Raw genomic sequence first — 13,990 nt, 5'->3', positions numbered from 1 at the left:
GAGGTTGAGACCCCTTTCCCCCGGATAACCGAATATCTCCAAGCGCCGATTCCCATAAGGGCCGTCGAGCTAATCGATGTTACTGGCGACATTTTAACTGAGGCGGCGCCTTTGCTAAAAAGGGCCACAAAACAACTTCGAGGGCCAAAACACCTTCAAGGGCCGAAACAACTTCACCTCCCCCTCCTGCTCCATCCTTGGAGCAGGAGAATTTTGATGACATGTTTGTTGATAATCCTCCTGCAACCACGGAAGCCTCGGGGTTTGGACACCTTCTTATTCCACAAGCATCAAGGAGACCTACTAGGTCCACTGAGTCAGGTTCGAGGTGCAGACTTGTAGATATTTTTTCGACTCCAAGTGCAGAACCGAGGAAGACCAGGTCGACCATGGTCACCATTCCTGAAGATTGCAATTTTTTGTCTCGCCCCTTGGGGGTGGCTAGTTATCTATGACTTGTTGTGTCGGAGTCCGACAAAGAGAAGATGGACGGGCTTTCGTGGCAATGCCTTCTCAACGAGGGTATGCATGCTGGCAATCGGGTGAGCACTTTTTCTCCCTCCTTCCAACAAGTTTTAATTTATTTGGTGTAACTTTCACTGTCTGTCGATATCTAACCTTGTTTATTTTATTTTTGCAGGCTGTCGTGCTTGTGAACGAAGGTTTTCTTCGAGCTCAGCATGAGATTGATGATTTATGAGCCCAGTTAGATGCTCAGGGCCAGAGACTGAGAAGTTCAAACTTCTCTTTCAACAAAAAGAAGATCAACTGAATCAAGTCGTTGCTCCTCCGACCCTCCGAGCCGAACTTGAAAAATGATCTTGATGAAGGAGAACCTTCGGTTGAAAAATGAGCTTGATGAAACAGTTGAAAAGAACAAAGTCCTGGAAGAGGACAATAAGCAGCCTAGCCGAGGGTACTCCGAGTATGCCATAAAGCTCGGTGAGTTAGAGGCCACTATTTCCCAATTGGGGTAGGGACTGGATTCCGTAAAAGGTGAGACTGCAACTATGGAGGAGAAATTTAAGCAGCTCGAGTCTGAAAGGGTCAGTGAAAAGGAAGCCTTAAAGGTTGCCCAAGAGAAAGCCGAGACTCGAGCCCAGGCCAATGAGAAACTCAAGAGCAACCTCGAGGCCGCTATTCGAGACAATGACGGACTTCAGGCCAAGCTAGTTGCCTCCAATGACGTTCGGATTGCTTTGAGCGATATGAGGTCCGAGTTGGAGGAAAAAATAAAAAAGGCTCAGGCCGACCTGAAGGAAGATCATGAAGAAATTGAACCTACCGAGGCTCGATCCACCCTTTTAGTAGAATATGAGAAGTGGAAGTCTCGAAGGTCTACGCTCACGGCATTGTGGATATCCCTGCTCGGATTGCCGAGGCAAAGATAGTCGAGGATAGAGCCAAGAAAGCACTCGAAGATAGCTCCGAGAAAGACCTTGAAGGGTCCGGGTTTGATGACTCGGGCTCTTCTTTGACAGAGTAAATAGGCTCATAGGACCTTTGTATTTTGTTTTTGATCTTTGTAATTTTCACAAGTGTAAGCTTCGACCCTTCATGACATATAAAATTTGTATGGGCTTTTCTTTTGCCAGTATTTCTTTCGATCGTTTCTGATACTTAGTCATGTGAGACTTCGAACAGATCTTTAAGTCGGATAGAATTTATGATATTGTTCCGTATTGATATTGTTTCATTGAAAACGGCTGAGGTTCGACCTTAAGCCCTTAACAATTTTTATCTTAGGAAAACGAGCCAACTTAACTTTTGAGTTTTGGGCTTTACTTTAATCGGTTTCTGTTCAATCGATATCTTATTGAGGGCTTGTTCGCGGGGGCCTTTTTATGCTTTGTGAATTCGGACGTCTCCGAACCACTTCGGGCATTTAAGTCGTGGTCTTTAATTACTCGACCTTCTTTCAATTGTTTGAATTCTTTATAAGTTGGGATCGGTTAATTATAACCTTAGTGCCTTCATCTATTTTGTGACGGCAGTCCCCAGTCGAGGGTAGCCCATGGGCTTTAATAAATAGTTACTCTCGTGTACATTCATAAAAGGGCACATTTGGAGCGTACTTTTACCGAAGTATTTTTCTTCATATTTCAAATATTTGTCTTGTACAAGAAACTAAGGACTTCATCCGACCTCTTCTACCTTTGCTGTAGCAACACTATTTGGGCATGATTCATTCGATCGTTTGGCCCTTACAACGAAACCTAATGCAGAAGGCTCGGCCAATAAGAAACAAAAATTGATTCGACTTTGACTTCTCTTCTTCGCTTCTTTGAGCTTTCTTCGATCTTGTTATTCCTGGTGAGGGTATCATAGCCCCCTAGTGTTTGTGTGTGAAATATGAGCAGAGAAACACTATAGAAAATGAAATTGTTGAATCTCCAGTCCCAACACTTTACTGGTCTTCGAGTCCCCGGCACTTAGCCCGATTTTTGCATTTTTAAAGTAACACGTTGTACATTGTTGCCTCATTAAAAACCTTGCCGGAAAACCCACTTCGGGATAAAATCGAGCTAAGGAAAAGAGTGCAACACGTGTTTTCAGACCTAATTCTACTATCTTCGAATTTTACTCCGATTTGACCCTGCAAAGAAAAAGGTGAGAATTATTGAAATTCACAAAGGGTTAGTAGCTCGTACCTTAGCAATAATATTTCTTCAAGTGTGCTACGTTCCAGTTGTTGTGCAGCTGTTGGCCGTCTCCGGTTTCCAATTGATATGATCCTTTGCCGGTTATTCCGGTTATCTTATACGGTCCTTCCCAGTTCGGGCCCAGTTTTTCATCATCGGGATTCTTAGTGTGCAGGGTAATTTTTCGAAGCACTAAGTCCCCAACTTGGAAATGCCAAAGGTTCGTTCTTCGATTGTAATATCTCCCCATTCGTTGTTTTTGAGCTTCTAAACGGACCAGCACATTCTCGCGGAGTTCATCTACTAAGTCATGCTTTACGGCCATAACCTTTTCATTTGACTCATTTTTCACATACCGGAACCTTAGGGTCGGTTCTCCGACTTCTATAGCAATTAAAGCCTCGGCACCATAAACTAGAGAAAATGGTGTTTCTCCAGTACTTGACTTCGACGTCATTCTGTAGGCCCATAGTACCTCCGGCAAAACTTCCTTCCACTTGTGTTTTGATGACTCTAGTCGCTTTCTTAGATTTTGAATTATGGTCTTATTCGTCGACTCCGCTTGTCCGTTTGCACTCGGGTGATATGGAGTTGACAAAATCTTCTTGATCTTCAATCCATCAAGGAATTCATTTACTTTATCACTTATGAATTTTCGACCGTTGTCGCAAGTTATCTCGGCAGGAATGCCGAACCGACAGACGATATGGTCCAAAATGAAGTTAATGACTTCCTTCTCTCTAACTTTCTCGAAGTCTTGCGCTTCAACCTATTTGGAAAAATAGTCAGTCATAAATAAAATGAACCGAGCCTTACCTGGAGCCCATGGCAAAGGACCGACAATGTCCATTCCCCATTTCATGAATGGCCAAGGGGATAAGACCGGATGAAGCAACTCCCCGGCTAGTGTATCATCGGTGCGTGCCTTTGGCACCCATCACATTTTTGGACAAAATTTTTTGCGTCCTTCTCCATCCGTTCCAGTAATAACCTGCCCTAGTTATGTTTTGGACCAAAGCTTCGGCTCCCGAATGATTATCGTAGGTTCCTTCGTGGATCTCCCGCATCACATAATCTTTTTCTCCAGGCCCCAAGCATTTAGCCAAAGGTCCGTAGAAAGATCGGCGATACAACTGGTCATCGACCAAGCAGAATCTCGCAGCTTTGGTTCGAAGGGACCTCGATTCCTTAGGGTCTGTTGGGAGCTTCCCTTCTCGCAAGTAGTCAATGTATTTATTGCGCCAATCCCATGTCAAGCTCATTGTATTTATGTCGGCGTGGCCATTTTCTATTGCCTAGTTCATCAACTGAACGACCGTGCCAGAATTGAATTCCTTCGCTCCGACCGGTGAGCCTAAGTTGGCCAATGCATCTATTTCATTGTTTTGCTCCCTCGGCACATGCTGCGTAGTCCATTCTTTGAATTGGTGTAGGACTACTTGAATTTTCTCTAGGTATCTCTGCATTCGTTCATCTTTGACTTCGAAAACACCGTTGACTTGGTTCACAACCAGGAGGGAGTCACACTTTGCTTCGATGACTTCAGCCCCTAAACTTCGAGCCAATTCCAAACCTGCAATCATAGCCTCATACTCGGCTTCATTGTTAGTCAATTTTAAAGTTCTAATTGATTGTCGAATAATATCACCTGTGGGGGCCTTAAGAACAATCCCCAATCCGCACCCTTTCACGTTCGATGCTCCATCCGTGTACAGGGTCCAGATTCCTGCGGTTTTCTTCGAGGTTAGCAAAAGCTTTTTTTCTACCTCAGGAACCATTGCCGGAGTAAAATCCGCTATAAAGTCGGCCAAGATTTGGGATTTTATAGCCGTTCTAGGTTTATTGTCGATATCATAACCGCTTATTTCTACGGCCCATTTCGTCAACCTTCCTGACAACTCCGATTTATGCATGATATTTTTTAACGGGTAAGTAGTCACTACACATATGGGGTGACATTGAAAATAAGGTTTCAGTTTCCTAGAAGCACTTACCAAGGCTAATGCTAATTTTTCGAGGTGAGGATAACGAGTCTCTGCATCCCTTAATGTTCTACTTACATAATAGATAGGGAATTGCGTACCTTCTTCTTCTCGGATCAAGACGCCACTTACCGCAACCTCGGATACTGCTAGATATAAGAATAGTTGTTCATCTGCCTTCGGTGTGTGCAGCAAAGGTGGACTTGATAGGTATCGTTTCAAATCTTCCAAAGCTCTTTGACATTCCGATGTCCACACAAAGTCATTCTTCTTCCTTAGCAATGAAAAGAAATGGTGAGTTTTATTCGAAGACCTTGAAATGAACCGGCTCAGAACCGTTATTCTTCCGGTTAACCTTTGCACTGCCTTCACGTTGTTAACCACTTCGATGTCTTCAATGGCCTTAATTTTTTCCAGGTTGATTTCAATCCCTCGGTTCGACACCATGAAGCCTAAGAACTTCCTTGATCTAACGCCGAAGGCACACTTCTCCAAGTTTAGCTTCATGTTGTATTTGCGAAGTATGTCGAAGGTTTCCTGCAAATGCTTTAAATGGTCCTCTGTTTCTAGGGACTTAACTAGCATGTCATCAATATAAACCTCCATTATTTTACCTATTTGTTCTTCGAACATTCGGTTAACTAGGCGACGGTAAGTTGCACCGGTGTTTTTTAATCCGAATGGCATTACATTATAGCAATAAGTCCCATATCGGGTTATAAAAGAAGTTTTCCCTTGATCCTCTAGATCCATCCGAATCTGGTTGTACCCGGAGTAGGCATCGAGAAAACTTAACATCTCATGCCCGGCCATCGCATCGATCATTCGATCAATGTGAGGCATAGGGAATGAATCCTTCGGGCATGCTTTGTTCAGATCCTTATAATCAACACACATTCTAAATTTATTATCGTTCTTCGGTGCGACAAGACATTAGCTAACCAGTTTGGGTATTTAACCTCCCGGATGGAACCTATTTTTAAAAGCTTTGTTACCTCTTCTTTGACGAAGGCATGCTTTACTTCGTCCATTAGTCTTATTTTCTGTTTCATCGGGGAAATTTTTTTATCGAGGCTTGACTTATGTGTTTTTACTTCTGGTGGCACACCTGTCATGTCTAAATGGGAACATACAAAACAATCGGCGTTAGCTTGAAAAATTTAATTAACTTACGCCTGAGCTCCGAGGTTAACCCTGTGCCCAGGTATACCTTTTTGTCCGGCAAGTGTACAAACAAGATAATCTGTTCCAGCTCCTCTATGGTAGACTTGTTTGCATCCAAATCATCCGATAGCACGAACGATCTGGGCACACCGAAATCATCTTCTTCGAAGCGTGGGCTCATCTCCTCCTTTTCTTCATCCAAGCTGACCGCGCCTCCATTCTTTAATTGCTATTTAGTATCCTTGCCTTTGGTTGATTCAACAGCTTTTTAGACCGGTTCCTTCTGAATGAGGGGTGCTTCTTCGACCGCGAACATCTCCTTTGCCGCGGGTTGCTCACCATGGACCGTTTTTATCCCATTCGAGGTCGGGAATTTTAACATTTGATGCAATGTCGAGGGTACTACCCTCATGCTATGAATCCAAGGTCTACCAAGCAACGCACTATATTTCATCTCACCCTCGATGACAAAGAACACCGTTTCTTTGAATAGTCCCGGCGATTTTTACCGGCAAAGAGATTTCTCCCTTAGTAGTTTCGCTTGCCATATTGAATCTGCTGAGAACCGAGCTATCGGAACAACTTGGTCCAACAGCCCCAGTTGTTCTACTACTCTCCATTAGATAATATTAGCCGAACTACCTGGATCAATCAAAATACATTTAACTTGAGATTTAAAAATAAGGATAGAAATTACCATCGCATCATTGTGTGGCTGAATGATGCCTTCGGCATCCTCATCGTTGAAGGAAATAGATCCTTCGGGTGCATAATCCTTGGTCCGCTTCTCTCGAACAATTAAAACCTTTGTCCTCTTCATCATTGGTTCTCGTGGCATATTTGTTCCTCCGATTATCATATTGATCACATGTTGTGGCTCCACGGGCTAGACCTGTTTGTGATTTTCTCTGTCTTTGTAGTATCCTTTGGCTCGGTCACTCAAAAATTCACCAAGGTGACTATTTCTTAATAACCGAGCCACATCCGCTCTCAATTGGCGACAGTCCTCGGTCCTATGGCCATGAGTCCCATGATACTCACACATCATGCTTGAATCTCTTTGAGCTGGATCGGATCTTAATGGTGTCGGCCACCTGGCATCCTTGATATGGCCAATGGCCGAGACAAGATCTGTGGTGTTAATGTTGAAGTTGTACTATAATAACCTCAGGCTGTCGCCATTGTTGGCTGACCCACCGACATCACCTTTAAATAGCAAACCTCGACTTCTCGATCCGCGATCAGCTCGCCTGTCACCTCTACTCGAAAGATGACTAGGGCCGCTTCTTCCCTTATCCGTCCTAAAGCTGGATTTCTCCGGTTGAGCATACGGTCGGTACCTATCCTTCGATGGCCTTATCTCTCGTTCAAAATTCCTCCTCGACCTCTCAAAATTCTTACCTCCATTTATCGGACCGGGGGGGAGTTCAAGTTGATCATCCTCTACCCGAATCTTGGATTCGTATACATGTTATGGACATCGGCCCAAGTTACTGCCTCGTATTCTAACAAATTTTCCTCTAATTTGAACGAGGTAGTTGAGCTTCGGGGATTGAGACCTAGTAAAGGCTTAAGCTGCCCATTCTTCCGGGACCGGAGGGAGTTCCATTCGTTCCCTTTGGAACCTATTCACAAACTCTCGGAGCAACTCATTATCTCTTTGGGTGATTCTGAAAATGTCCGTTTTTCTTGCTTGCACCTTCTTGGCCCCGACATGGGCTTTGATAAACGCATCTGCGAGCATTTCAAAAGAAATGATGGAATGCTCGGGCAAATGGTCGTACCAGGTCAGAGCCCCTTTGGATAGTGTTTCACCGAACTTTTTTAATAATACTGATTCGATCTCATCCTCTTCAACGTCGTTGCCTTTTATGACACAAGTATACGAGGTCATATGCTCCTGCGGGTCTGTCGTCCAATCATATTTCGGGATACCTGGCATCTTGAACCTTTTCGGGATCAACTTCGGGGCTGCACTCAGAGGGAAAGGCCTTTGAATGTATCTCCTTGAGACTGGTCCTTTTAGGATCGGGGGTGCCCCTCGGATCTGATCCACTCGAGAGTTCTACGTTTCGACCCTTTTCTCAGTGGATTCGACCCATTTAGACAATGTTTGGAGAATTTTTAGGACCTCGGTAGATGCACCTGACCCCGATCTGTTATTGCTATCAACTACTCGGGCTTCCTCTCGCCTTGGCTCGGTAGCTTAATTTGGCTTTGCCGACGTTGTTCCATTGTCTTTCTTTTGGAGCTGAGCTATAGCCACCTGTTGTTCCTGTAACATTTCAAATATCAAACGTAAGCTAATTTCATCCGCGACATCCGGCTTCTTTCGGGCTTGTGCCTGAAGCAAAGTAGCTGAATTGTTGCTATTTAAAAGATCTGTGGCCGGAAGGGCGGCATTGTCCTGGTTGACGGTATTCTGGTTAAGGCCTTCGATCGAGTTGACAGCATTTGGGTTGGCTGGGTCAGCAGGGGGTGTGTTCGTGTTTGGTAGCTCGGTGTTGGTGTCGTTTTCAGCGACTATCTCGTTGTTATTCACGAGTTCGGATTGACCACTGCATAGCATCTCGAATGTATCTGAAACACAAACTTTCAAAGAACAAGTGAAAGAGGGAGTTGTAAATTAATCACCACTATTATCCTAGACCCCACGGTGGGCGCCAAACTGTTTACCCGTAAAAATGGTAACAATTAAATTTGTAAGTGGTTTATAGGATATGTGGTTTGATTAATAGGTTACATATAACAATACTAAGCAAATGGTAAACGTATATTGATGAATAATAGTAAATAAAGCTTTAGAAACCAAGTTAGTAAACTCTGAGAACTGGTCCTGTTTTGGAGATTGCTTCTTTAACCCGAGCTAATCACTTAAGAAGGTTCCATTGCCTCCTTTTCAGATTACAAGTAAGAAGAATAATGAAAAGCTAACCTCAAAATAAAGGGGGTACACCCCTATTTATAGCTACAAATAGATGGGCCTTAGTACAATATAAAAAAGGCCTTTGTAAGAAAACCCTAAAATGGATAATGCGGCATCCGTATGGTCATTCTGACACCCGTACTGTTGTCAGCGCAAATGGCGGAACGGTCAAGTGACGCGTGGCCTGGCCCATAACGGATACTCCGAACCTATGTTGAGTGTGTTCGCTTCAGGCTCGGGTTTTATGTACTTATCTACATATCCTCGGTTTTGACACTCAGCTGAATGAACTCACAACCCCTCGTTCCTCGTTCCCTTCGATTGCCAACGACCTCATTCTTCTTCGATCTAGTACCGGACAGCTATAACTTTTTCTCCGGTTCTTATCGAATAAAAATTGCTTTGGTTTTTACTGTATACACAGATATAATTATTCTTTTATGTTTATCAACTCACGTCTCGATTAATATCATATCAATTTTGATTGAAGATCAAGTCGGATCAATTCATTTTAATTAAAAAGCTACAATGGGAGATATGCTTAAATTTATTCACCTATCTATTATCAGTGGTTCAGATAATTTTTTTTTTCATATTTATCAACTCACGTCTCGATTAATATCATATCAATTCTGATGGCAAATCGGGATGAGTCCATTCTTTTTTATTGAGTTTTTATTTATTAGATTTTAAAAAAGGGTTTTATTTATTAGTTTCTTTTTTGGAATTTTCTTTATGTTAGCATACTCAAAGTATAATGATCTTTCTGTTAGAAAAGATAGTTTAGTGATTTTAGTGGGAAAAAATAATATAATGCGATCATCCATAAAATTTACTTGAGAAAAAAAAAGAGAAGAAGAGAACAACTGGGAATCTCCTTTAATTAATATTAAGATTTGCTTAAGCACGAAGCACCTTAGCGAAATGTCGTTCGTCTTTTTTTTAACCTTCAAGAATAGTATTTACATTAGGTAAAATTGTTATTTAATTATATTTCCTATTTATTAGGATTTTGAGATCAACTAAGATTTTGTGTATCAAATATTTGCTTATTTTAAGCTAGGTTGGAAGTTCTAACATTTAGAACTTTAAAATCTATTGAGATTTTACTTCAAACTTCAAATAAAATTGTAAATATTTAAGGCTTTGAACATATTTAAATTCTGAAATCAATTACTATATTTTTATACTTTGAGTTTAAGTAATTATTTTTGTTCGGTAAATAACACTGCCAAAACATTGTCCGGCCGAAAATTGCACTTTTTTTGAGCTTTGGCTTTCATTTTGTAACATAATTTAAACAAATTAAAATATTTATTATGTTAAAAAGGTAATACCATTTTTTTTTTGGTCGAAAGGGGAAATTTTATTTCAACCATGTATGATAATTACAAAGCCACTAGCTCATGGGACTCTAGAGCTAGATCTCATCCATATCTTTTTTTCTATCTATACAAGATCTAGAGAACTACTTTTAACCAGGGAAATAGTTTAGTTTCTCCAGTATACTTATCCACTTCTTCTGTCTTTGTCCTCTGATGTGAAGCTGCAGAACAATCTCTTTAATTCTGAACCTATAGTCTTTGCTTATTCGCTGAAATCTCCTGTTGTTTCGTTCGGACCAGATATGGTATATTGTTGCTGCAAACTTAAAAACTCGTAATCCCAGCTTTTGGCCTGTTTCCACTAGCCCTTTTTTATATCTATTGCACTTCAGTAGTCCAGTCTTGGACCTGTCTTCTTTCTCCCATCCAGTTGAGCAGACCACTCCAAATCAATTTTGAGTAAGTACAGGAGAAGAACAAGTGTGTAAGAGTCTCTTCTGATGTTAAGTTGCACAAGACACACTCTTTTGGTACTTGGATTCCCCACTTCTGCAACCTGTCACCTGTCGCCAATCTACCTTGTATGGCTAGCCATGTAATAAATTGGTGTCTTGGTATTAGGTGTTGTCCCAACACCAAGCTCTTCCATTGGGGTATGAAGGATCTGTAAGTCGTTTTGATACTAAATTTTCCTTTGGTACAGCAGTTCTGAAAGGTAGTTGCAGCATCAAAGTTTATGAACCAACCTCTAGCATCAATAACTTTTCTGACAACCCAGCAGGCTTGTTTTGGGGTGAGCATAGAGTTGATGTCCTGATTTTTTATGTAGAAAGTGTGTACCCATCTTATCCATAGAGTGTCTTGCTTAGCACTAATAGCCCACAATAGTTTGCAAATTACTGCTTTATTCCACCAGCAGAAATCAGTAAGGTTTAAGCCCCCAGCTGATCTTGGCATACATAGATTGTCCTAGGTCACTAGTGCTTTCCTTGAGTTTTCATGACCTCCTGTCCAAAGAAATATTCTGCATACACTTGTTACCAACTTTATTACTTTCTTTGGTAGAAGGAACACTTGAGCCCAGTAAGTTTGCATTTCAAACAGCACACTTTGAATTAACTGGGCTCTACCACTGTACGATAGAAATTTGGTGGACCAACACCTCACCCTTGCTAGCATTCTTTCTACAATTGGCATACATTGCTGTATAGTGATCTTCCTAGCAGATAAGGGCACACCCAAATACTTGAATGGCATTTCACCAAGAGCAAATTGCATTTCTTCTAGGATCTGATCCCTGAATTCCATAGAAGTACTAGCCATGTACAGAGAACTTTTTTCCATATTAGCTTTAAGTCCAGATACATCAGAGAAATGATTAAAAGCCTGTAGCATGGCTTGGATTGATTTTCTATCAGCCTTACAGCACATTATCAAGTCATCAAGAAACAGATATGTGCCAAATTCATTTTTACACATCTAGGGTGGTACTTAAATTTGGATTGTGTTTAAGTTGTCTAAGTGACCTGTTGAGATACTCCATTACTAGGACAAAAAGGTAAGGGGACATGGGATCCCCTTGCCTAAGCCCTTTTTTTGCTTGAAATTTAGGAGTCAGCCCCTCATTAATCAGCAGGGAGTAACTAACTGTTGTAACACACTCCATAATCAGTCTAACAAACTTATTAGGAAAGCCAAATTCCAACAGAATCATCCTCAAGAATTCCCATTCAACCGAATCATATGCCTTCCTTATATCCACTTTTATGAGACATCTGGCAGAAACTCCCTTTTGGGAGTACCCTTTCACTAATTCATGGGCCACAATGACATTATCCAGTATGTTTCGCCCTTCAATAAAAGCAGATTGAGATGGACCAACTAAGCTGTCCACTACTAGTTTGAGCTTGGCTCAATAACTTTGCAATTAACTTATGCATCGTCGAGCAACAAGCTATGGGTCTAAATTCCCTAACATAAGTGGGATTAGGGACTTTAGGAACTAATGTCACTGTAGTACAGTTAATTTCCTTCAGCAGTTTACCATTGTCAAAGAAATCTAGAACAGCAGTAGTTATCTCATTATTCATCGTGTCCCGTACCTCTTTGAAAAATTCGCCGGAAATCCATCTACCCTGTGTGATTTATCCGTGAAAGAGCTCTTGAGTGTTTCCCTCACTTCTTGACTAGTGACAAGCTGCATTAGGAGTTGCTGCTGATCATAGTTCAGGCAGGGCCCATCTCTAGCTATCCTGATGTCGATGCAGGGTAGCTCCTCAGCAGATGTTCCCAACAGCCCTCGAAAAAACTGAGTAAATTCTTGCTGCACTAGTTGGGGATCTGTCAATAATAATCCCTGCTCATTGCATATGGATGAAATCCTGTTTTTAGCTTGTCGAGCCTTGAGAGATGCATGGAAATACTTTGTGTTTGAGTCACCATGAGCAATCCATGTAACTTTAGATCTTTGTCTCAGCACCCTTTCATGTATGTGACTCCAGTACTCCAGCTGTGAGATTAACTCCCTTTCCTCCCGAATTAGTTGGGGATTGAACAGGTCATTCTCTAATTCCTCCTGATTTCTGGCAACAAGTCCCTGAAGATTAGCTAGTTTCCCATCCAGTGAGGACATGGCCTTATTCATCTGCTTAGTATCTTGTTGAATCCCTTTAAGTTTTTGCCAAACTCTGAACATGGCATGGCCTGTTATTTTCTTACCCCAGTTATCAAAGTCTGCTCTTCTTAATGGTTCATATACTAATAAGACATTGAGCATCCTGTAAGGTTTAGGTAGTTGGTACCTATCCACCTTAGTCCTGATAAGGATGGGAGAGTGATCAGAACAGTGTGGATTGTAGTAGTGAGCTTCAAGACTACTGTAAGCCATGAACCAAAGATCATTCCCAAAAGCCCAATCTATCAGACTATATATTCTAACCTCTGCATCTCTTTTATTACTCCATGAGAACTGACAACCCTTCCTGTTTAACTGTCCCAGGCCAGCATCTTGAATGCAGTCTTGGAAGTCTGTTATCTCACCTTGTTGTACCGGAAGGCCATTAACTCTATCATGAACTGACAGTATTGTATTAAAATCCCCTAAGAGAATCCATGGGACATTAATCATAGGGCTCATATTTCTGATGTGATTCCATATGTCCTTCCTCCCAGCAGCTAAGTTGAGTCCATATATGAAAGTCATTTGGCAACTAAAATCAGAATTTCTATCTTTCACTGAGCAGTGCACCATTTGAGGATTGGATTGTAGTATAGTGACTTGCACCTGTTGATCATTCCATAGTACCCAGATTCTGCCATTTGGTTCCTGAGAATAATCAGCAAATACCTCCCATTCAGTGCCCAAATTCTTCCTCACCTTTCGTACTTTATCCTGTTTAATTTTGGTCTCAAGACAGCCCAACAAGGACACTTTATTCTTTAGCAAAAAGGTCTTGAGTTCCTTTTGCTTGAAGGGCCTATTAAGGCCCCTAATATTCCATGATCCAAAAATCATGGCGGATGCTTAGGTTGTGAGGGGCCCTTTGCTACTTTTGTAGTAGCCTTGTCTGTCTGAAACCTTATTGGTGCATTTCTGTTCCTTCTAAGGTAGTGTTCAACCTCTTCAGCAGTAACTTTTGGTTTTTCCATATTCATCTTCTGCTTACCCCTTACCTGTATTCTTGGTTTTTCTATGGGACATTCTGTAATACCCACTAGCACCTCTGCAATTGTTTCTACAGTTGGGGCTAGTGGATCACCAAGTGCAGTCACCTCTGTCTCCACTCTTACTTCCTGTTGGTTCTGCTCAGTACAAGGCACTTGTGCAGCTGTTGGAGATGGTTCCTGTGCACTAGCTGAAGAGGCTACCATACTAGGAGCTTGGTCCAGTACTTGAGGTTCCCCCGTACCTGGTTTAGCTGCCCAAGTAGGGATCACTCGACCTCTCTTCCT

The 13,990-nt window shown here is 41.9% G+C and overlaps 1 protein-coding gene across 1 annotated transcript; it reads right to left on the bottom strand.

The window, feature by feature from the left end:
* Window positions 1-12,125: 12,125 nt before the first annotated feature.
* LOC132065978 (uncharacterized) lies at window positions 12,126-13,553 on the bottom strand. Its single transcript, XM_059459391.1, has one exon. The coding sequence runs from the start codon at window positions 13,551-13,553 to the stop codon at window positions 12,126-12,128; it is 1,428 nt and encodes a 475-aa protein (XP_059315374.1).
* Between the last annotated feature and the right edge of the window lie 437 nt (window positions 13,554-13,990).

This window comes from Lycium ferocissimum, chromosome 8 (genome assembly GCF_029784015.1).
Source record: "Lycium ferocissimum isolate CSIRO_LF1 chromosome 8, AGI_CSIRO_Lferr_CH_V1, whole genome shotgun sequence".
Classification (NCBI taxonomy): domain Eukaryota; kingdom Viridiplantae; phylum Streptophyta; class Magnoliopsida; order Solanales; family Solanaceae; genus Lycium; species Lycium ferocissimum.
The sequence above is the reverse complement of the archived record's forward strand: the minus strand, read 5'-3'. Positions and strand labels throughout refer to the sequence as shown.

Bases quoted from the DNA above. Each gene is read 5' to 3' on its own strand.
- LOC132065978 (XM_059459391.1), bottom strand. From the start codon at position 13,553: ATGATTTTTGGATCATGGAATATTAGGGGCCTTAATAGGCCCTTCAAG.